At 32.4% G+C, this 23,928-nt stretch overlaps 5 protein-coding genes across 7 annotated transcripts in view; 2 read left to right on the forward strand and 3 right to left on the reverse strand.

Moving 5' to 3' along the window:
* Positions 1–292: 292 nt before the first annotated feature.
* Positions 293–3,983, forward strand: LOC109603285 (uncharacterized). Its single transcript, XM_020019771.2, has 12 exons — positions 293–319; positions 378–433; positions 488–1,586; positions 1,636–1,909; positions 1,959–2,102; positions 2,148–2,409; positions 2,459–2,687; positions 2,736–3,200; positions 3,247–3,402; positions 3,452–3,575; positions 3,630–3,765; positions 3,842–3,983. The coding sequence occupies exons 3-12, from the start codon at positions 507–509 to the stop codon at positions 3,963–3,965; spliced, it is 2,994 nt and encodes a 997-aa protein (XP_019875330.2). The 5' UTR covers positions 293–319; positions 378–433; positions 488–506; the 3' UTR covers positions 3,966–3,983.
* Positions 3,984–5,166: 1,183 nt separating this feature from the next.
* LOC109603284 (tRNA (cytosine(72)-C(5))-methyltransferase NSUN6) lies at positions 5,167–7,094 on the reverse strand. Its single transcript, XM_020019770.2, has 7 exons — positions 6,840–7,094; positions 6,660–6,791; positions 6,402–6,591; positions 6,091–6,250; positions 5,829–6,036; positions 5,487–5,777; positions 5,167–5,433 (listed from the first exon to the last, which is right to left on the reverse strand). Exons 1-7 carry the CDS (start codon positions 7,092–7,094, stop codon positions 5,170–5,172), a joined length of 1,500 nt encoding a protein of 499 aa, XP_019875329.2. The 3' UTR covers positions 5,167–5,169.
* On the forward strand, positions 7,065–11,028 carry LOC109603292 (ADP-ribosylation factor 1). 2 transcript variants are annotated; one of them, XM_020019777.2, is made up of 4 exons: positions 7,065–7,203; positions 7,617–7,786; positions 7,963–8,072; positions 9,938–11,028. In XM_020019777.2, the coding sequence occupies exons 2-4, from the start codon at positions 7,639–7,641 to the stop codon at positions 10,226–10,228; spliced, it is 549 nt and encodes a 182-aa protein (XP_019875336.1). In that variant the 5' UTR covers positions 7,065–7,203; positions 7,617–7,638; the 3' UTR covers positions 10,229–11,028. The 2 variants fall into 2 exon arrangements, with proteins under 2 accessions (XP_019875336.1, XP_049823140.1); XM_049967183.1 differs by lacking the exon at positions 7,065–7,203 and adding an exon at positions 7,284–7,421.
* Positions 11,029–11,221: 193 nt separating this feature from the next.
* Positions 11,222–13,687, reverse strand: LOC109603282 (uncharacterized). Its single transcript, XM_049967947.1, has 7 exons — positions 13,676–13,687; positions 13,171–13,532; positions 12,404–13,109; positions 12,196–12,352; positions 12,028–12,145; positions 11,780–11,977; positions 11,222–11,730 (listed from the first exon to the last, which is right to left on the reverse strand). Exons 1-7 carry the CDS (start codon positions 13,685–13,687, stop codon positions 11,670–11,672), a joined length of 1,614 nt encoding a protein of 537 aa, XP_049823904.1. The 3' UTR covers positions 11,222–11,669.
* Positions 13,688–14,688: 1,001 nt separating this feature from the next.
* The window catches only part of LOC109603289 (cdc42 homolog), a 31,672-nt gene continuing 22,432 nt past the window's right edge, over positions 14,689–23,928 (reverse strand). For both annotated transcript variants that reach the window (XM_020019775.2, XM_049967863.1), the window contains exons 2-3: positions 20,200–20,258; positions 14,689–15,557 (exon numbers count right to left, since the gene is read on the reverse strand). In XM_020019775.2, the coding sequence (XP_019875334.1) occupies positions 15,201–15,557; positions 20,200–20,258 (416 nt within the window). In that variant the 3' untranslated portion in view covers positions 14,689–15,200. The remainder of the gene's footprint in view (positions 15,558–20,199; positions 20,259–23,928) is intronic.

The raw sequence follows: 23,928 nt of genomic DNA on the forward strand, positions 1-23,928 counted from the left end.
CTACTAATATGGGTTTGGTAAATTGTACTGACCGTCTATTGCGTCCTGAACATCTTTCCATTAAAGGTGTGGTACCCTTTCTTGAACCAAATACCAAATATAGTTTTAAACTAGAACTGAAGACAAAGGAAATGGTCAAAAATGCTGCCTACGTCACTGACTTAAAGTATGCTTAAGTTATTACTAATTTTTTGTGTTGCTGAAGTAGTTTTACAGATTCTTTATAGAACAAATACCACTAGATTCATTACAAAATAAAGAAGAACACATAATTATCTACTCAGAAGTTTCCGATGAATTACAGTGTACCGGCGTTAAGGTTTCTGGAAAGGTTTTGCACTTTTATAATAATAATAATAATAATTATGTTCTTTTAGCAAGCAGTGGATGTATGTTTCTGTGAAATTGAACTACAACACTTGACCCACAGCTCGTAACAACCTTCTGTTAGTAGCCTCTAGTTAATTTTAACCCCAATACCTTTCAGCATCAAGAAGGAATTTCATATGTATTTGCCAGCATCATTCGGGGACATAAATGCATTCCGCTTCCAGTCAGGTGTTAGTATACCCTTCAGAGGTAACTTGTCCGCCTCCGTGATGTATATTAAGTCCGATCAATCCCGCCACTTAGAACTATTACTTCCTGAGGATCATTTGGCATACGCCTACAGTTTAGGGCAACTCGGCTTGGGTTTTCCCAACTATGATTACCAAATGAACTACGACGATAGCTATCAGTCTGTACACTCACCAACACCGGATGATCAAACTTACTCAATCGAAGATATACCTCAACCACCCCACGTCGGATTTATAAATAAAATTGAGAATATGGGCGTCATTCCCTCCGGCGTCCAGTTCAAAAAGGAGATCGTAATCAAGAATAACTCGCAAACGGCTCAGAAATGGAGAGTCCTGGAGATGATTCGTGACAGCTGCAACAACGAAGTGGTAGTTAACTGCAAGACCAATTTCAAACCCACCAGTGGAGTTTTGGGTGTTGCCTGTAGTGGTAAATTAGTGTACAAGGTTAGGGATGTTAAGCCGCATCAGTGGTCGTCTTTGTTGCTCCTTCAAACGCGAGTTAAGAAGAAGTGGGTCACCAAGTCGCAGTGTATTTTGGTGTACGAAAGTATCGTGCTCAACGTAAAGTTTAAAACGTCGCATCCATCTTTGCCGATTTTATGTCCGTTGGAATTTGCTTACAAAGACGTGATGGCAACGCATGAAATTGCATTGGTGAACAAGAGCCCGTTGATGGGGACATTCGAATTTCTAACACCGCAAGGCAAAGATGCTGACAAAGTTCTGTTGGAGTTTGACCCACCTTCGGGCGTACTCGGCAAAAATACCCAAGTTAAGATCAACGTAAAGGTTACTCCCAAAGAAGTGGGTGTTTTGGATGAAATACAGGTGCCTTGTTTCGTGGGTATGGATCAAAAACCTTTGATTTTAAGAATTGTTCTTATCGTTGACACGATTCACGTCTACTTCTTTTTGCCTAAACAAGACATGTTCGATAGAATTAGATGGCCCAAAATACAGGAACTGGATCTTTATGAGTGTATTTGTAACTCTGAATGGGTAAGTTTGTTGGTTTATTAAATATGGTTCAACGAAAATATATTTTTAGTTCACTGGGGATGAATATTTCCAACCATTGAGTCAATTAACTTCAAGCCAATCCTTAGACAAGTCTGAGCCTACTTTCAGAGAATCAGAATTAAAAATGGCTTATTTAAGAATACTTAAAGGCACAGATGAACACAAATCGGTGGAGTTTACTGAATCTGAAGACTCTTTATACGTACAACCTGTTTTGGAGCTCGACTTCAAACGAGAGTTTGGGGATGAAATAATCCTTCAAGAGAACGTCGTGGAAGTTTTAGCCGTCCCTCTTAAAATTCGTAAAAACTTCAATAATATTTATTTCCCCAGTTACAATTCAATTTTTAGCTACCAAGTTTTCGTTTTACATAGAAAACTTGACACCTTTAACTACTACAGTGTCCTTCTCAACAACAAACTTTCAACCCATAAACGACAACTTCCAAAACCCTTTAAACCAACTTCTGACCTCCATGAAAATGAAAGATACAAGTAAGTTTTTAACTCCCCGTGGCCAATTTAATAATTAGATTTTAGTTAAGTTGTGGAACTCGAGTATGCAAAAGGAATTCGGAATATTAATCGCTCCGATGGATGATAAATTACAACTTACACCGTTCGCTGTTACTCAGGTGACGTTCTGGATATACGCCAACACTTATGGCTGTTACATGGAAGAAATCGCGGTGCATTTGGAGGAGGTTCCGTCGTTTTGTTTCAGTTTGTTGGTGGAAATTTCTGGCCCACCAATAGAATTTCCTTTTGCCCTCAATGCCATCACACCAGTTCCAATTATAAGGTTCAAACGTCTGACTGCTCTTTATTGCAACTAATATGGTTTCGTTTAGATTTGGACATGTTGCTTATGAAAATGATCCGATTAAACGTAAATTAAAAATTAATAATACCAGTGAGGTGCCAGTGAAACTTAGTTTACACTTCTTTGAATATCATCCTGAGGTACAACAACCGTTTAACGTGGTGTTAGCAATGACAGATGAACAGCCGACCCTCGAAGACACAAAACTCATTATTTCGAATAAATACTATGGCCAAGAAACATCCCAGCACTTAGAAGTAATGTATTAATTTGTTTTAGTGACAAACCCAACGTCTTTTTTTTAGTTGTCTCCAAGAGATCTACAAATAGAACCGCATTCTTTCATAGACGTAACCCTGACTCTATTCCCAGATAAATTTAAGACGAAAAGGGAACAAACTGATTTTAATTGTAACATTATATTTTACGCCTTTTTGAATGAAGAGGACAGGATCAAAAAGAATATGTTCTTCAGAAGAACTGGAAAAGATTTACGAACTATTAAAATTGAAGTCAAGGCTACGATAGAGTTGCCCATATTAAAATTGGACCACATAGAAGGGGACACATTTATAGAAGCATACACCAACGATTTGATATCTAAGAAGGTGTCCCATATTCAAGTCAGATTATTATTTCGCAACGAAAACCATTCGCCAATTTTTGCTATGTTTCATGTCGAGCTTCCGTTTGAGATCGATTTCTTGAAAACCTCAGACGGAATTGAGGATACCCAACAAATCTGCGTCAACCCTAACAAGACTTTAGAAGTAATTTTTGCTTTCTTTCGTACCGCATATGATTCGTATGTTCTAGGTCATGTTAAAAATAGATGTCACTCAAGAATATTTATTTTACATATCAAATCTTTTGTATAGGAATGTTACAGAAATTGATTTGATTGATATGACCCATAATATTTTGACCATACCGAGATACTTGAACATTCATCAACGTGGCATTTCTCAACAAGTAAAGCCCCTGAATTTATAGTTTATTGTATTATTCATATATTTTTTAGTATATTCCACTAGAACTGCGTTTGCATTATCCAAAAATAGAAGTGGAACCAACTGCGTTGAAGTTCGATAGTGTGCTTTTAAATCACACCAAGAAACTGCTGTTAGTAATTAAGAATCTGACTGGTAATTGTATTGTACTGTACGACTAATGTTTTATAACAAAAACCGATTAATTAGCTGCAGAGGTTCCATTCGAAATCTACAAAACATGCATGAACAATGTCATAAGATGTGCACCAAATCATGGTGTTATTAAAAAATCGACAGGAGTGAATCATTCATTTATGAATGTGTTTGTCTATTTTACACCAGAGTAAGTCTCAGTTATGAAATTGGTGGATGCATAGTTGAATTCGCCATTTTTAAAAAAATTAATTAACTCTTTTCAGCACTACACAACCAATTTCGGAATGTATACGCATTGTCACAAACATCCCAGAATATTTTATAGACGTGGCAATTAAAGGGGTAGGTATGTATAATGAAAAGTTTTATATACATTATAAATTATAAATATAAATATGTACATTTTTATAATTTTTTTATTTATTTTTTTTTTTGTTTGGGGGACACAGAGGGGAAAGTTTAAAAACCTCTCTCCGGGCACCGATCCGAAGAACATAACCATAGTGTTTACCATGTGTGATAAATCATACATGGGGGGAAAGGATCGTATATTTGCATATACGGGGTATGCTGAACCAGAAGACGGGACTGACAAAGATGCCAAGCCCCTGTCAACTAGGTTCGGAAGAACAAGTCCAATCTGACGAAGGTCCGAGATCTTCCTGGGAATGGATTGGACTTGCAGGTGTTGGATCCGTTAGCTCCCCACTGCCCACTGGTTTGTGGAGCGGTACTGAGCCCCAGGACCACGACAAGGTGAAGCCATCCTGGGGATTTTTTTTTATTGAAACAATAAATGAATAAGTCAACAATTATCGTATCCAAATATCTGGACCATCTTCCTTTGTTCATCCCTTAAATCAGTGCTAGACCAGCCGCAGTTGCCCAAATGAGCACACTTGTCCAATATTACTTCAGTGGATTGGGAATTTAGGTTTTGAACTCAAATTAAGGATGGCACGTTCTGTAGGAGAATCAAACCCGTGTCCAAAATGTTGAAGGACAACCGGAAATTGTCTCAGTTATTTCAACTGCTATTCCACTGTAAATTGAAAGGGTTAAACCTTTTAATTAATTTTGGTGGTTTAATAATACTTTGGAGTCAGATTTTCACCGAAAAGCTCATGTTTTTACATTTTGGCAATTCTGTTGACTATAAATATTTTTGTCGCCTCGGGATAAATTTTCTGAAGACCCCTTTTCCATTTTTTTAAATATGAATAATCTGATTGATAATTATATAATTGTATTTTTAATATTATATAACAAGATAATAAATAATTATCTGCAGAGGTTCCGTTTAAAATTGACAAGACATTCATGAAAAAAGCTTTGTGATCTGCACCAAATTATTATGTTATTCAAAAATTGATAGGAGTTAATCATTCGCGTGTGAATGATGCACCTGTTGCGTCGACCATTTTTATTAAACGTCATACTTAATTCACTATTTGCATTACACAACCAATTTCGGAATATACGAGTATGGTCACGAGTATTCCAGAATATTTTATGCACGTAGCTAAAAAAGAAGAAGATATGTATAATAGTTTTAAATACTTTACAAATTATAAACAAAAACCATAAATTCTTATATTTTTTTATTGAAACAACAAATGAAAAAACCAACAGAATCAACACCATCATAAGGTCCAAATCTCTGGACCAATTTTCTTTGTTCCTCAGTTAAATCAGATCCAGACAAGCCGCAGCCTCCCAAGTGAATATCCTGCTTTACGATTTCGAGGCAATCAAATTTCTTCAAAGCCCAAGCCACAAGTCCTTCATTTTCCGCCAGCGTTATCGTACATGTACTGTATGTTAAACGTCCACCAGGTTTCAACAAGGACACAGCCTACAAACAGAAGAAATTAAACAAAATTTATTTATTTGTACTATTTTGAGTACAGTTTCGAATAGTTTCCTTTGTAGGGGAACGTATGACCGTATAACTTTTTCTGAGGAAGTGTTAAGTAACTGTGGTCGTCTACCGACTGCACTGCATGGGGCATCAAGAAGAATCCTGTCGAAAGTTTCGGGTCTGAAAGGTGGACCTTCTTCAAATAAATTTCCGGACGTAGAATCTAAGATTTTGGTCGAATCAGCTTGAAACGATAAAACTTTCGTACCGAATTCTTCGCATCTTTTTTTTAACTGTATAACTTTTGGAATAGTCTTGTCCAAAGCTATAAGAACTCCCTATAAGCTTAAAATGAGTGAAAAACATTAAAAACATGTGTAGTATTTTACTTTGTTCTTCATTAGAGCTGCTATGTGCGTGGTTTTATTGCCCGGGGAAGCACACATGTCCAATATTACTTCACGAGGTTGGGGATTTAAGTTTTGAACGCAAATTATGGAAGGCACGTTCTGTAAGAGAATCAAACCTGTGTCCAAAATGTTATCTGGTATTGAAGGACAACCGGAAATCGTCTCTGATATTTCAACTGCTATTCCACTGTAAATTGAAAACGGTTAAACATTTTAATTAATTTTGGTTGTTTAATAATACTTTGGAGTCAGATTTTCGCCGAAAAGCTCTTGCCTTTGCATTTTGGCAATTCCGTTGGCTACAAATATTTTGTCGCACTCAGGATAAACTTTTTGAAGTCCTTTTTTGCATTTTTTTGAGATGTCAGCGTAAACGCTCACTTTATCCCCCAATTGTGTGCCTAAAATTAATCATGTAAATTAAATTCACGATAAAATTGCGGCTTATCTATTTTTTGATAAAGTCGTGAATAAATATTTGAAGTCTATTATGTAGTTGGTTATCTTCTTATTCACGTTTCAGATACGTAAGTTTTATATAATAGTTCACACCTGATAACATGCCAAGAATTCCGGGCGCAAAAATGTGCGCTCCACGTAAAACAGCCGTTGCGCATTCCGCGTCCACAATAACTTCTTTTTCATGCTTTCCCAACTGCCCAGTTACTTCGGGATGTTTGATTATCAAAACGTCTTGTAATTTATCGTGCTTCTCCACCAAAATAGCACCGTTTCCAAAAATCTACAATTTAATGTTGCGTTTAATTAAATTTTATATTGTCACCAATAAAATCGATTCGGTTGACTCACCAGATCGATTTTTAATTGCAAATCCTTCCTGACGTCATCGGTCGTGCATCTCAAGGTGTTCACACGAAACGACGTGTAATTCGGCGAAGCGCACAACCATTTCAAATAGTCGTGCAATTCGAAATTTTGAACCTGCAACCCCGCATCAGTGTCGCCAATTGTACACGGTTACACACTTACCGCTGCGTGTGGTGATTTTTCCTGTGCCGTTTCGAGCAACACGTCGCAGTCGAAATTACATCCGAAAGGTGAATCCGGATAAACCATACTAGCGGATCCGTTTCCGTAGTTTTCCCGTGTTTTCGTCGCCGATACGTGCCGTTTTTTACGTGGACACTTGTACGTGTCGAACAGGTTAGAGGTTTTACGTTGGTAGCGGTGGATCACGTGGCAGTCAGTGACCAATAGCTTACGCGTACGGCCAAGACGTGGCATGAAGTACAAATATCTTTCACGTCCGCCATATTGACATTCGACAACTTTTCGGGAGGAAGGTGAATGTGTTAGCGTTTTCTTGCGGTGTAATAGTGTTTTTTTAATAAAGGTGAGTCGTATTGGACGCGTCCGCGTGCGGGCGCGTTGTGCTAACTGTCGGCTAGTGAGAATCTGATGGTTTTGCGCATTTGGCAGTTTTTATTGTTGGAAATTGGGGAGTTGGTTCAAAAGTGACAACAAGTCAATTCGGCGTTTCGCTTTTTACGTGGACTTAACTACGTGGAGTTGTGTCTTGGCTTTTGCCCGTGCCCGTTGTGTCGTATATTTGTACGTAAACATAGTTTTGGCGAGAGTTTTTGCGTGGAATAAAGTTATATTAAATCAATATGTCAAATTTACTGCAAGATTAATAACCTCAGTTTTCTCATTAAGACCTTTGTCCCAATTATGTCTGATTTTAAAACGTTTAATTGACACGTCTTGATAGTGAAAACGGCTAATCCAATTGTGTTCTGATTTTAGGTTATATTCTAACACAGCAATCATGGGGAATGTGTTTGCTAACTTGTTTAAAGGCCTGTTCGGCAAGAAAGAGATGAGGATACTCATGGTAGGATTAGATGCTGCTGGTAAAACCACAATTTTATATAAACTTAAACTAGGAGAAATTGTTACGACTATTCCAACTATTGGTAAGTTTACTTTTGCCCTTTTATCAAGTGCCAACAATGCACATCTAAATCACTTATCAGTTGCCACTGTTCAAATTGTCCTGTCTTGATTAAGATAGTGTGTGGTGCAATTAGTAAAACAATGAGTCATGTGACCTTGAGGGATGGTTTTTCAGCAGTTGGTCTTCTCTTTTCAGGTTTTAATGTCGAGACTGTAGAATATAAGAACATCAGCTTTACAGTATGGGATGTAGGTGGTCAAGACAAAATTAGGCCATTATGGAGACACTACTTCCAAAATACACAGGTGAGGTTTCCCCGTGTTTTTGTTCATGTGTGTAATTGCACTGATTTGCTTGGTTGCATATTTATTACAGAAGTTTTGCTTTCTAGGTGAATCACAGCTTAATTATGATTAGTTGTGTGATTTGAAAGTAGCATCAAACTGAAAGCAATTGTGTAACTGTAATTTATTCAAGAGAAACATTTTTTTTATTTAACTAGTTAGATTTTTGTTCACTAATTAATCTTGATTTTAAAATTTAAACATTGCCCTGATAAAGGTTTATCCATTTATTGGTGATTACTGTCAATATTATCTCTATAATTGTACAAAACCTTATTAGACCAGGAAAATTAATATATAACAGGTGGAACATGTGTATTGTGTTTATATAACAGACACATTTCATATTTACTCAAAGACGTTAAAAAATGGCGAACTGATAAATATTTATGCACATTAAAACTACTCATTTTTATATGTTTAGTTTAACGCGACTTGAATAGCTAATCAAGTTTCTATTTAACTGGCGTACAATTTTTTATTGAGGATATTTTTATCTCTTAATATATTGTATTTTAATATGGTCTTATCTAAAGTATATAAGACAATTAATTTGTTATAATGTTAAGTGTATATTTGACTTAATAATTGTTTATAAATGAAAATTGCTAAAATGTGAACAACATTACTGTGTTGCTAAAACGTGAACATTAATTATTTATGTGATAAACATATTTTAGGAGTAAATTTAGTACATATTTATATTTTGTGAATTAATTTATTTCGCAAAATAGATAATTTCTATGTATCTTATCAGAAATTATTGCTCCTGTTATTCAGATATACTCTTAACGTAAACAAATTTGTAATTAACTTTGACTTGTAAAATTATTAAGGAGCAAAATTAAAAATTGGGAGGACATATTTGTGCATAAATAATGAATATAAAAAGAAATTTTCAGATGAAAAAATTTAATTTAAATACTATATTATTAAGCTAAAAGATATTACCTATACCTTTACCCACAACTGTGAAAAAAATTGAAATTTAACAAAATGGGTGTTTAAAAAAAGTGTCGAATTTTACTACTTTTTATTATTTTTAACCAAAATTACATTTGTTAAGCAATCGAAAAACTGGAGCGTCATTGTACAGAGGAACGTACATAAAATAAGCAGGAAAAAAATTAAGTAACCGGGTCACTTGTGTGTAAATTTGGAAAATATAGTTTTAAGAAAGTATTTAAAGATGAAATTATTAAATTCATTGTTATGAATAGATATATGTCATATTTAGAGCTATCTACTTTTCCATGTTCGTTTATAATTTACTTTTCTCTTTAAAAGCGCCTGTGGGGCTCTTGTTGCTCTTGTTCAAGAGCCTCTCGGACTTACTTGATTAAAAGTCGCATTGTTTAAGAAGTCACTAAATGCTAATTACATATAAAACTGAAAGAAACTGCGTAAAGCAATATCCATGAGTCAGATCAATCAAAATATTATCAAACAGGTAGACCCTGTATTTACTTTTAGAAGACTGTAACTCAAAAACTAATTCAGATACTCATTTGAAATTTTAGTATGTTATTTTTGAAGGTATAGACTATCGAAATATACAAACAAATCAGATTTTCACATTAGGCGTGCCTCTTAATAAATTCTGTAACTCAAAAACTAATTCAGATACTCATTTGAAATTTTAGTATGTTATTTTTGAAGGTATAGACTATCGAAATATGCAAACAAATCAGATTTTCACATTAGGCGTGCCTGTTAATAAATTCTTCACATAATTGACACAGTTCGTCTTGAAATTATTAGCAAGGTTGCGTAATTTTAGTGAAACATTGCAAGTTGTTAAAACGATGTGCTTTTTGCATTTTAAGGGCCTAATCTTCGTGGTGGACAGCAACGATAGAGAACGTATCGGCGAGGCGAAGGACGAGCTGATGCGCATGCTGGCCGAAGACGAGCTGAGGGATGCGGTGCTGTTGATATTCGCGAACAAACAGGATTTGCCGAACGCGATGAACGCAGCTGAAATCACAGACAAATTGGGACTGCACTCGTTAAGGAATCGCAACTGGTACATCCAGGCGACCTGTGCAACGAGCGGCGACGGATTATACGAGGGCCTCGACTGGCTGTCCAATCAGTTAAAGAATGCCAACCGTTAAGTGAAGTGATGTTTGTTTTTTTTTTTAAAAAAAGTAAATTTTTCGATTTTGGTTTCAGTCACACCGTGATTGTTTTGGACTACTTCAGTGTTACTATACCATATGTTGCAATGATGACCCTCTTGTCTACTGTTTGTCAACATGAATAAATTCGTATTAAGATAAATGAGGCTATTTTTATTTTCATTCTCTTTTAGTCTTTCTCGAGCGTTGTCGACAAACAGTATACTTAGTGTTAATGTTGCACTGTCTTAATAGGTATATGTTTTTATTTATTTGGTGATGCAGGATTTATTTTGTACCATACTGATTTTTTTTTGTATCGGAATATATCTGTACAGTAGATATTTGTATTAATATACTAAAGGTAAATCAGTTATTTTTGTAACATATGGTAAGTCCTCGTTCATCATAGAACATAATCTATTGGGCTCTGCTCAGGCATTTTTATTGTTTCAATTTTTTCGATTGTGTTGGTAAATTGTAAGTTTACGATTTATTATTACTTCCTTATTTTTGTTCACAACTCGGTTACATTTACATTTTCAGCGTGGTTTTTATTTGACAAACAGTGGAGTTGAGTGATTTTTTGAATTTCATGGTATATTAGTAAACTTCTGATTCGTGGACATTCCCGTTTGTCATGCTGTATTAAAAAATAAATTTATACTATTAACTTATTGTCTATAATTTAATACATATTTTAATTAATTACACATCTTTTATTTAATTCGGTCCGTCTGTGGATTTTAGTACTATTTTTGTAAACGATTTATTTAAATATATGTATATGCTTTTTATTCAGTACATTTTTTATCTATTATAGTACAATAAATACATAACGTTTCATTCAATAATCCGTTACCAATTTGTGCTACATTTATATGTTAATCAAGGAACAATGAAAACAGGTAATTATGATGGCATAATTAATTTTTTTATGCAGGTAAGAATTAGTCCATACTTGGTGACATAGAAAGTGACACATATAAATCCAGTGTTCACATTTTATTGATTTTTAGTGTATAGTTTGTATAATAGTAATGGGGAATAGTACATGTTTAAATATTTAAACATTAGTTTTGATCAATATATTTTTATAATTAATAATGTGTTGGACCTTTACAATGATCCACTCAATGACTCGCTCTTGGCATTGATTTAATGAGGTGTTTCATTTCGACCTCATTCCGTGCCACGTCTAGATGACGCTGAGGGTCTGAAGGGAGAACTGCCATTCAAAATCTTCAGAGCACCCTATTCAACAATTCCAAACATTGTTTTGACTCCAGCTCTCTGAGGGTCTAAAATTAGGACGCCTTCACACAATAAAAGTGAAAGGATATGTGTCACTTCAACAAATGATTTAGAGCTCTGTAGATCTATATGTACTATTTTTTATATTATTGAGTATATAAATACGCCACGTAAAATAAATTAGTTAATACCTACTTCGTTCTTGTTTGATTTGTACCCTTTTAATTCTCTTACAAATTATGTGCCTGAAAATATCATGTAATATATTAAATCTTATAAGACTCAAACATATACCTGTATCCATAAATAATTTCTATGAGAAATAACAAAAATGAAATGATCATTCCAGCTGCTAAGACAACGGCAGGAGGATAACAGTCAACTATCCCCACACTTATGAAACTCGATCCCCTGCTCTGACAGAGTGGTTTCTTGGAATAAATCAACGCCACTTCTCTATACTGCAATCCTGTCTCGTATATCGTCTTCAGCCTAATAAATATTCTTTTAAATCCTAAAAACTAATTATTTTTGTGGTTTACCCAATTTTTAATAATTCAGTAAACGAAGAGTTCTTTTGGATGGCCAAAAATGGATCAGGAACTTGCAGGAATTGTATCTCTTGTAGTCCACACTTTTCATCCTCCTGAAATGTCTCACCTTTACGACAAATTTGTATCCATTCTGATTGGATCACTTAGTAGTCTTACCAACAAGTTTGTAACCAGCACCAGTTTCAACATGAAAAGCAAACAGTCCCGCCCTCATTTTTGCTATACCTTCTTCTATGGTCATGAATTTGTTTGGTTTACCAGGCGGAGCCACTTTTTGTAGGTAAATTTGCCTTCTTATCGGTTCAGTTGCGTTCTAAAACCCTTAAATTAACAAAACTGTTATAAAATCTGTTGCAAAAAGTACCGGAAAGTAAAACCGGTTGAAAACGGTGTCGTGCACTCCGACCTCCAGCCTGGACTTGAGCAGGTCCTCCAAGTTTTGTATACTGTTTGAGGAAGATTGTAAAAGTGCCACAATGTTGGCGGAGTAAGATGTGTAGAGAAAAAACAAGGCGACGAACAGAAGGATGGTGGTAATCCGTCCTGGCGAGCTGTAGGGAAGCGTCGCCGCCCCCTGTTGACAAACAGCCCCGAACGACAGGAACGCCACGTCCAAAACGGACGCCCTCAACTCGTCGTTCACCTGCTCTTCGTACACGTGCTCCTTGCTTCTCAGTATCCACTCCCACTTCACGGCAACGAACAAAACGCAAGCCGCAATCACCACCAGACCCATGGTGGAGTACCAGACGTAGTTGTCAAACGGGAGGGTGTACACGTTGGTGACGTAACTCAATTTTGGTTCTCTGAACACGAATTTGGATCTGGTGGGCGTAGTCATGGCTATATATTCGATAATGTCGATCCGGTCGGAGGTGAAGAACAGGGGTGTGCCTCCTATGTCCGCCCTGTTTTCCGTCAACTCTCCGATCATGCCGCTCCACTTGGATTCGTTGTTTTTGTAACCCCACGTGTCGCGGATCGTGTAGTTGAGTTTTGCGTTTATCATTTTCGCCAGGTGCTCCACCAGGACGTAGTTTACTTTTTCTATGCTGTCGATGTGTTTATCCCTGAGATTTTTGTTGAAGTACATTTATTTAAAACTGCCATTTATTGTTGTTGTGGACTTACCGTTTGTCGGTTAGGTGGTTTAGAGTATCTTTATTGGTGATTACAATGCAAGTGTTCAGGATTAAACCGCCTAAGTTTCTACGTCTTCTTGCTGTTACTCTTTCAAAATTTTCGACTTCTTCGATTCCTTCTTCCTGCGTCCAATTAGCAAAGTTTTCGAATATTATTGGTAATGCCCTTCGCCTCTTGTAAATTTTCTGCAATGTTGCTGTATTGTTATCAGAAAACATTGCTAAGGTCACATCACTATCAACAAGTATATCCACTTTTGCAAATGTAGCATTCAGATTGTATTCAAAGTTTTCGTTTTTTATATAGATTACCCATTTGAAAGGAGATGCGAAGAATCGTCCATTATTCGCCTTAAATGATTTATTAAAATTATAAAGTACTGGCGTTGAGGTACCTACTTTTTGGATTAATGTTCCACTTTTGATACAAGCTAAATCTAAAACAAATATACTATGTTGTACAGGAATAGGATAGGGCAATTCTGATGTGTCACTTGACAAAACATTGCTTTGATGTCCTAATTCTGTTTGTCTTTTAAGAATATAATACGATTCTAAAATGATGGAACATAAAATATTTGTTTATTTTCATATATGTTTATATATTTTTACCTTTAAAGTCACAAGAAAATTGATAAACTGTTGAAGTTTTGCCATAATATTCAGAGAAATCAGCCAGAAAATCTGGTACATTTTCTGAAGATACTTTCAGAAACAAAAGTAGAATAATGTGTACAAAAAGCATGCCTGAAAACTACTGGATTTAAAGACTATAATTTTATAAAGTTATATGAATTGTATTTACTCTGTTATTATACACTCAGTAGTAGAATAAATATATTGTTTACCATCGTTTTATTTCCAAGAATACATGTACAATTATCTATGTAAAAAAGCATGACTAAAAATTATTGAACAAATACAATTAGTTATACAATCCAATTTATAAGCAAATAATTTTATTTGTTTTAGGGCAATTTTTTATCGCACTTTTTTTTTAAATAATTTGTTTATATTAATCTTTAATATTTTATTCAAAACAAAATGTCACTTTTAAGTAGGTCAAATTTTGTACTCTGTATTATTATACATATTAAATACAGTTATACTTAAATTGTTTTTAATTTCATCAAATTGATTAGCTATTTATTTGTTTAATAATCATAAAAAATTAAAAACTATAAATAAAACTGCATAAATTATCATGAGAATATATATATGTAAAATTCAGTTTCATTTTTCAGGATCAAATAAAACAATTAAGATTCATTTTCATTCAGTCTAGGTGTTCAATGAGATGTAGATCTCCACCATGACAATACATGACAAGAATAGATAAAAGATATCAGACACTGAAGACAGAAACTTATCTTTATTTAGAATGTCTATTCAGTTTGAATGCGACGAAAAATTAAAAAGTAGAAATAAAACACCATAAATTAACATAAAAAATATGTATTGTATAAAATAACGTAAAGGTACTATATACAAGGGATGAATTCAAACAATTATAATAATTACAAATAATAATTGATTGAATCAACTGTTTTTAAGGAAGAAATTTACTGTCAATTAACATATAAATATGTGTCAATTGTATAAAATAAGATATAGCTACTATTTACAATATTTCAATTCAATAATTACATTTACTGAAACAATATTAAGGGAACCAATCGTTTGTTTTAAAAGACAATAATTCTTGCTTATTTATCACTTACAAAATGTTTTGTAATTTTAGAGTATTAGAAAAGAATTAATAATATAAATCGAAACAATAACATTCAGATATAATCAAAAGAGTGAATACTTCGAGCCAATCGAAATTTACATTTAATAAATTTCGTATTGCATCACTATTCTATCACAATATGGAAGAAGTTAATTCGTAATTACAATCAAGTAATACTATATATCAGTCGATTTAAGAGAGACGCAACTAACCGCCGGACCACACAATAAAGTCCCGATTACAAACATAAATAATACAGTCAAAACCATAAATAAAAATCAACACGATCAATAACAACAGAGCCTCCTCCATCTGTTCTTCCGTTTGGCCAACGCCGCGATGATGGCTTCGTCGAAGGCCTCCTTCAGGTGATAGCAGGTCTTCGCCGACGTTTCCACATATTGTGCGTTCAGTTCCGCAGCCAGATCGGCCGCCTCGTTCCAACTGACCATGTTCTGCTTATTGGATTGAGAATATTTGAGGTCCGCCTGCGTTCCGACCAGCACGACGGCGGCGCGAAGCTGTTGCAATTTGCTCTTCCACTTGGTGCAGGCCGAGATGAACGATTCGCGGTTCACCACCGAGAAGCACAGCATGAACACGTCGGTGCCGTCGTAACAGAGATCAATCGGGATTGGACCGTCCTAAAAAAGAACCAAAACGATTAATTTCGGCCGAATAAAATCATCCCTTTTGCAAAGAAAAAGAACGACCGTCGACTATAAATACTCCTCTGCATCGCACCTTTGTATGCCAAGTGTGTGATTCATCTGCGGTCACGAAAATAGAATTTGTCTTTGTCGAAGACCACTGACTAATGCCCGGTCATTTTTTAATTAAACGAGAGTAAAATTACTGTTTCCAAGAACCGTGGATATGATTCACACGCACAAAAACATCGGGATACACCGCAAATATTGTTTTTGGACGATTTGCTTGTTTTAATAGGTGAGATTTTGCCTTAAATGGAGAAAACAGAATTTTTCTAGAATTTTAACAATACTTTCTCTGACGGTGTAACGCACGGTTTTGTTTGTTGCCAGTCCGTACACGTACGTACGCAAATTTTATGTAATTACTGTTATGTGAAACAAAACCACGTTTCAGTAAGAAAGTTTTCTCATATTTCGACGATAATAAATAGTTAAAACAATACAAAATTACATTCATCAGGCAAATATTTATCTTAACGAGTCCCAGTTAGATTAATCATATATAACGTAATGATCCGATCTGATTGAAACATAATGATTATGTTATTATATTGTGCGGTCGATTTTCCCCGACGATAATTGCGGCAGTTGGTCAATTATGTGCCGGACCAGTTTCAAGTCAAATTTCGTCGACGGAAAAAAGATAAAACAGGAATAAATTAGCGTGGCGAAATTGTACGCGAAAAAAAAAGAGAAATATTAAATTTTGCTGCAGGAACATCGATACGAAGGCAGGTGTTTTATGAAAAGCTGCGGTATTTGCATTTCTGGTTTTTAAGAATTTTTGACGCAGGACCGTAACCAAAATCTCACTCGAATCGTTATTGATTAGTATAAAACAGCTTTGATGTAAAAGTAGAATAAATAATAATAATATTAGTGATAGTAAACTCTATTGACTAATTTTTTATTGTATAATTTGACGCGTATGTGCAAAAAACTAAAAATTGGTGGAATGAAAGAGAATATGTCAGGAAAAAGTCGTTTAAGGTATTTAATTACTAAAAAGTAATTCCAATTTATGAATATGATGAATAATTAAAATCAAATAAACTAAGGAAGATTTTATTGTATAACATCATTTTGCTTAAAAAACTTCAGATTAATGGAGTGACAGAATGAATGAGCAAAAAGTCACTTGGGATATTTAATTAATAGAAAACAATTCCAGATTAAGAATATAATAAATAATTAAATTCTAATAAATTCATACAGATTTTATTGTAGGATTATGCTTAAAAAACATATAATTTGTAATGAAAGAGAATAAATGAGCAAAAAGTCACAAATAGTTAAGATTAAATAAACTAAGAAAGATTTTAATGCACGACCTCAGGATTATGTTTAAAAAAACTTAAGATTAGAGGAGTGACAGAGAATGGATAAACTGATGAAGATTTTATTGTATAATTTCAGAATTATGTTTTAAAAGACATAAAATTTGTTAATTGAAATGAGCAAAAAAATACTTTAAATATTTAATTACTAAAAAACAATTCCAATTTAAGAATATAATAAATAATAAATATCAAATAAACTAAGGAGTTTTATTGTTTATACAATGATGTTATCATCAGGAATATGTTTAAAAAAATTAAGATTAGTGGAGTGACTGAGTATGAATGAGAAAAAAGTCACTTAGGATATTTAATTACTAGAAAACAATTCCAGTTTAAGAATAATTAAATTCAAATAAATTAATAAAGATTTTATTGTATAGTTTCGGGATCTTTCTTAAAAAACATAAAATTTGTGTAATGAAAGAGAATAAATGAGCAAAAAGTCACTTTAGATATTTAATTACAAAAAAAGACAATTCCAATTTTAGAATGTAACAAATAATTAAGATGAAATAAGCTAAGGAAGATTTTATTGTATAACAACAGAATTATGCTTAAAATACTTAAGATTGGTGGAGTGACTAAGAATGAATAAGCAAAAAATCACTTGATGTATTTAATTACTAGAAAACAATTCCAGCTTAAGAATATAATAAATAGTTAAATTCAAATAAACTCATGAATAATTTATTGATAATTTCAGGATTATGCTTACAAATATAAACTTCGTGTAATGAAAATGAATAAATGAGCAAAAAATCACTTTACATATTTAATTACTAAAAACAAAAAATTTGAGTTTAGAGAAGTGACAGAGAATAATGAGCAAAATGTCACTTTAGGTATTTAATTACTAGAAAACAATTCCAGTTTAAGATTTTAACAAATAATTAAGATCAAATAAACTGAAGAAAAATTTTATTGTATTGTATAATTTCAGGATTATGCTTAAAAAAAACTTTAAAATAGTGAAATGAAAGAAAATAAATGAGTAAAAAACCACTTGACGTATTTAATTATTAAAAAACAATTCTATTTCAGATACAACAAATAATTAAAATCAAATACAAATAAACTGTATTGTATAATTTGGAGAATATAGTTAAAAAATAATAAAAACAAGCGGTGTGAAAGAGAATAATTGAGGAAAGTCACTTGAAGTAATCGTAATAAACTGAGGTAGATTTTATTTTATAATTTGAGAAATATGCTTACAAATATATTAAAAATGGGTGGAGTAAAAGAGAATAACTTAAATTATTCGTATTTAGTTCAAAACAATTTCAGTATAAGAATATGACACATTATTATGATCAAATAAACTGAAGAATTTTGTTTGTGTAATGTAAGGATTATGTGTAAAAAATTAAAAATTAGTGGAATGAATTAAAATAAATGACCAAAAAGCCACTTAAATTTTTCGTAATTAGTACAAAATAATTTCAGATTAAGAATACATGTTTTTATTGTACAATTTCAAGATTATGTGTAAAAAACTTAAAATTAATGGAATAGAAAATAATAAATTAACAAAAAGCCATTTGTAATTAGTACGAAACAATTTCAGTTTAAGATTACGACAAATAATTATGACCAAATAAACTAAGGAAGATTTTATTGTATACCATCAGAATTATGCTTAAAAAACTTAAGATTAGTGGAGTGACTGAGAATGAGTGAGCAAAAAGTCACTTGAGGATTTAATTAATAGAAAACAATTCCAGCTTAAGAATATAGTAACTCATGAAGAACTTATTGTATAATTTAAGGATTATGCTTAAAAACCTAAAATGTGTGTAATGAAAGAGAATAAATGATCTAAAAGACACTTTAGATATTTAATTACGAAAAACAATTTCAGTTTAAGAATATAACAAATAATTACAATCAAATAAAATAAGGAAGATTTTATTGTATGTACTTCAAGTTTGTGCTTAAAAAACTTGAGATTAGAGGAGTAACAGAGAATGAGCAAAAAGTCACCTGAGGTATTTAATTACTAGAAAACAATTCCAGTTTAAGATTTTAACAAATAATTAAGATCAAATAAACAAGATAATTTAATTATACTGTATAATTTCAGGACAATGCTTAAAAAAGCTTTAAAATAGTGAAATGAAAGAGAATAAATGAGTAAAAAACCACTCGACGTATTTAATTACTAAAAAACAATTCTATTTCGGAAACAACAAATAAACTGAAAGATTGTATTGTATAATTTGGAGAATATAGTTAAAAAATAATAAAGACAAGGGTCTGAAAGAGAATAAATAAGCAAAAAGTCGTAATAAACTGAGGTATATTTTATTGTATAATTTGAGGAATATGCTTCCAAATATATTAAAAATGGGTGGAATAAAAGAGAATAACAAAAAATAACATAAATTATTCGTAATTAGTACAAAACAATTTCAACATAAGAATATGATCAAATAAACTGGAGAATTTTGTTTGTATAATTTAAGGATTATGTGTAAAAAATTAAAAATTAGTGGAATGAAATAAAATAAATGAACAAAAAGCCACTTAAATTTTTCGTAATTAGTACACAACAATTTCAGTTTAAGAATAAACTTTTTTATTGTACAATTTCAAGATTATGTGTAAGAAAATTTAAAATTAATGAAATAGAAAATAACAAATTAACAAAAGTCATTTGAATTATCCTTAATTAGTATTACAATTTCAATTTAAGAATAAGACAAATAATTATAATGAAATAAACCAAAGAAGTTTAATCATATTATTTAATAATGAGGTTGAGATGAGTAAAAATGTAAAAATTCATAAAATGAATAATTAGTGAATGGTACATAACATAAATCAGAAATAATAAAGATCAAATAAATTGAGTTTTTATTATATACTTTGATTATTTTGTATAAATAACTAAAACGCAGTGGATTAAAACGGAATCTTGAAAAAATAAATTAACATTTATGCATAATTTGTCAAGTCTTCATTGATTTTTCACACTTTCTAAACTTCACACTAAAATTCGGCACCATGAATAAACAACAAACGTTTTGAAATGTTGATTGAGGATTAATCATGAGTTTGACGTTTAATGAGTGATAATTTGGAACGTGATCAAACACATTAATCACAATCATTTCCTGGAGGCACGGAGCAGTGTTAATTAGAAAAATGCAAATTAAGATAATTAACCATCAGTTGATAATCGAATTAACTTGAGTAATAAACAATTTTATTCGATGAAAAACTATATTTACCTCTCCAGCTGTGTCGCATATGTCGTATCTGATTTTTTTCCCATCCACCTCCACGACAACTGTAAAAGAAGGAAAGCACATTAAATTTATAAACCAACAAACAATAAACAGGTGAAACACACCCGAATTTTTATAAAAAGAAACACGTACATCGACTAACAGAGGGGCAGATGTTCGGAAAATACCCAGGTACAATTTTTCCATCCCATTTAACGAAATCTCTTATTGTGCACAAGTTGGCACAGGTTTCTAGACATTGTGGGTGAACCTACCAGTACGTTTACCTGTAACACTTTCCCATGCATTAGTTCGGCCGTACGAAAATTAATTCCATCATTGTACCGAAGCCGGGTTGCGCAATCGATTCTCAATAATCGAAAACCGCATTAACGATCGCCGGCCCACCGTGATAGTTAATAACCGTGCCGTTAAACGCAACCGTTAAAAGGTCCGCGAAAAATCGAGCGATTTTATCACGCGGTTAAATATAGATGTCGACTGATACCAAGACGGAAGTACAAGTGCAAAGGAAATAAACAAGTCGACGGTTTTCCTCGTTTCCGAACTGGATAATTATAATTTGTCGCAATCAAGGAAACGAACGAAAAACCTCGTTCTATTTGCGACAGCCGTACAACGAAATAATTTATTTATGATTTCCATACGTGACATCAAACATTGTTGAGATTTCCCGCTTCCTGCAACAATTAAACGTCTTATCACCACACTAAATGACCCATTACGAAGTTCCACTATCGCTCCACTAAACAAATACAAGTCTTGTCCGTTTTAAATTTCTTCGTTTCGCCTTGGTTTTTTTTATAATCATCGAACAATGCAGTTACAAATCATTGAACGTCTGTCAAGCGTTAGAAGGAAGTGGAAACCGATCAATCACCCGTTAAAGTAATTCTTTGTTGTGTTGTACGGGTTGATGGGACGAGAGAAGAAACTAGAAAATGCATCGAAAGCCAGACTTGGCATTTTAATATTTTAGAAACGTTTAAGATGAAGATTGGATACAACAACATTCACAAGAATCGTTGTAGTGGTTTAGAAGTAATTAGAGGTATTTCAAATTGTATAATTGAAGATTTAACACAATTTTTTACTATTATTATGTATAATGTCTTTTTTACACGAGTTAAAAGATTGAGATGAAGGAAGTCATTAGGAAATATAATATAAGGAGTCAATAAAACAATATATTTGTAGTTTCTTACTTATACCAAATTGTGTTGTTTACAAAAGAATATTGATATATAAGAAGAAACAAGAAGTTAAAAGATTGCTATCAAAGAAGAAACCACCGAATCCATTGAAAGTAAAATAAGGCAATTTATATTTTTAGAAGAGTTTAAGATGAAGATTGGTTTCAGCAGCAGTCACAAAATGTTTGCAGTGTTTTTAAAATAATTAGAACCAATAAATCTGTAAATTTTAAGATTTACAAATTGTCTTATTTATATGTATTTGTGAGATTTACAAAACTTAAAAGATTGCTATTAAAGAAGGAACCACAGAAACCATTGAAAGTAAAATAAGGCAATTTATATTTTTAGAAGAGTTTAAGATGAAGGTTGGTTTCAGCAGCAGTCACAAAATGTTTGTAGTGTTTTTAAAATAATTAGAACCAATAAAACTGCAAATTTTGAGACTTACAAACTTTCTTATTTATATGTATTTGTAAGATTTACAAAACTTAAAAGATTGCTATGAAAGAAGAAATCACAGAATCCATTGAAAGTAAAATAAGGCAATTTATATTTTTAGAAGAGTTTAAGATGAAGATTGGATTCAGCAGCAGTCACAAAATGTTTGTAGTGTTTTTAAAATAATTAGAACCAATAAAACTGCAAATTTTGAGACTTACAAACTTTCTTTTTTATATGTAATTGTGAGATTTACAAAATCTAAGAGATTGATGTTAGAGAAGAAACCACAGAATCCATTGAAAGTAAAATAAGGCAATTTATATTTTTAGAAGAGTTTAAGATGAAGATTGGATCCAGCAGCAGTTACAAAATGTTTGTAGTGTTTTTAAAATAATTAGAACCAATAAAACTGCAAATTTTAAGACTTATAAGCGTTCTTATTTATATGTAATTGTGAGATTTACATAACTTAAAAGATTGATGTTAGAGAAGAAACCACAGAATCCATTGAAAGTAAAATAAGGGGCAATTAATATTTTTAGAAGAGTTTAAGATGAAGATTGAATTCAGCAGCAGTCACAAGAATGTTTGTAGTGTTTTTAAAATAATTAGAACCAATAAAACTGTTCATTTTGAGACTTACAAACTTTCTTATTTATATGTAATTGAGAGATTTACAAAACTTAAATGATTGATGTTAGAGAAGAAACCACAGAATCCATTAAAAGTAAAATAAGTCAATTTACAATTTTAGAAGAGTTTAAGATGAAGATTGGATTCAGCAGCTGTCACAAAATGTTTGTAGTGTTTTTAAAATAATTAGAACCGATAAAACTGTAAATTTTGAGACTTACAAACTTTCTTATTTATATGTAATTGTGAGATTTACAAAACTTAAAAGATTGATGTTAGAGAAGAAACCACAGAATCCATTGAAAGTAAAATAAGGGGCAATTAATATTTTTAGCAGAGTTTAAGATGAAGATAGAATTCAGCAGCAGTCACAAGAATGTTTGTAGTGTTTTTAAAATAATTAGAACCAATAAAACTGTACATTTTGAGACTTACAAACTTTCTTATTTATATGTAATTGAGAGATTTACAAAACTTTAATGATTGTTGTTAGAGAGGAAACCACTGAATCCATAGAGAGTAAAATAAGGCAATTTATATTTTTAGAAGAATTTAAGATGAAGGTTGGATTCAGCAGCTGTCACAAAATAAATGTAGTGTTTTTAAAATAATTAGAACCGATAAAACTGTAAATTTTGAGACTTACAAACTTTCTTATTTATATATAATTGTGAGATTTACAAAACTGAAAAGATTGATGTGAGAGAAGAAACCACCGAATCCATTTAAAGTAAAATAAGGCAATTTATATTTTTAGAAGAGTTTAAGATGAAGATTGAATTCAGCAGCAGCCACAAGAATGTTTGTAGTGTTTTTAAAATAATTAGAACCGATAAAACTGTAAATTTTGAGACTTACAAACTTTCTTATTTATATGTAATTGTGAGATTTGCAAAACTTAAAAGATTGATGTTAGAGAAGGAACCACAGAATCCATTGAAAGTAAAATAAGGGGCAATTAATATTTTTAGCAGAGTTTAAGATGAAGAAAGAATTCAGTAGCAGTCACAAGAATGTTTGTAGTGTTTTTAAAATAATTAGAATCAATAAAACCGTATATTTGAAGACTTAAGAAGTCTTAATTGCGTTTTTACACAAGTTAAAAGATTGATATTAAAGAAGAAACTACAAAATTAAACAAAACATTTAATATTTTAGAAGAGATTAAGATGATGTCGGATTTAACAATATTCATAAAAACAATTGGATTTAATTCAAGTTGTATCTTATAAGACGTAACACAATTAATTGCATGTTAATTGCACGTTTTACAAAGTTAAAACATTGTGGAGTAGATGCAACATTCACACAAACACAATTTGTACCTAAAACTGCACAAAGTGACTCACGGAATCACAGAAATCGTCGTTCTTTGTTTGGTTCGTCCGGATTTGTGTGCATTGTGCGTATTTAATAGAGAACCGGCTGAACAGCTGGCACC

This window comes from Aethina tumida, chromosome 5 (assembly GCF_024364675.1).
Source record: "Aethina tumida isolate Nest 87 chromosome 5, icAetTumi1.1, whole genome shotgun sequence".
In the NCBI taxonomy this organism is placed as follows: Eukaryota; Metazoa; Arthropoda; class Insecta; order Coleoptera; family Nitidulidae; genus Aethina; species Aethina tumida.

Excerpts from the sequence above, each read along its gene's own strand:
- LOC109603282 (XM_049967947.1), bottom strand. Across the intron at positions 13,110-13,170 it reads AACCACCTAACCGACAAACG|GGATAAACACATCGACAGCA; the intron begins GTAAGTCCACAA and ends CAAAAATCTCAG. Across the intron at positions 11,978-12,027 it reads ACTGAATTATTAAAAATTGG|GCTGAAGACGATATACGAGA; the intron begins GTAAACCACAAA and ends AATATTTATTAG.
- LOC109603284 (XM_020019770.2), bottom strand. The coding sequence starts at position 7,094 with ATGCCACGTCTTGGCCGTACGCGTAAGCTATTGGTCACTGACTGCCAC. Across the intron at positions 6,792-6,839 it reads AAAAATCACCACACGCAGCG|GTTCAAAATTTCGAATTGCA; the intron begins GTAAGTGTGTAA and ends GCGGGGTTGCAG. Across the intron at positions 6,592-6,659 it reads TGCAATTAAAAATCGATCTG|ATTTTTGGAAACGGTGCTAT; the intron begins GTGAGTCAACCG and ends ATTAAATTGTAG.
- LOC109603292 (XM_020019777.2), top strand. The coding sequence starts at position 7,639 with ATGGGGAATGTGTTTGCTAACTTGTTTAAAGGCCTGTTCGGCAAGAAA. Across the intron at positions 7,787-7,962 it reads TACGACTATTCCAACTATTG|GTTTTAATGTCGAGACTGTA; the intron begins GTAAGTTTACTT and ends TTCTCTTTTCAG. Across the intron at positions 8,073-9,937 it reads ACTACTTCCAAAATACACAG|GGCCTAATCTTCGTGGTGGA; the intron begins GTGAGGTTTCCC and ends TTGCATTTTAAG.
- LOC109603285 (XM_020019771.2), top strand. The coding sequence starts at position 507 with ATGTATTTGCCAGCATCATTCGGGGACATAAATGCATTCCGCTTCCAG. Across the intron at positions 2,103-2,147 it reads CATGAAAATGAAAGATACAA|TTAAGTTGTGGAACTCGAGT; the intron begins GTAAGTTTTTAA and ends ATTAGATTTTAG. Across the intron at positions 3,403-3,451 it reads AACGTGGCATTTCTCAACAA|TATATTCCACTAGAACTGCG; the intron begins GTAAAGCCCCTG and ends TATATTTTTTAG.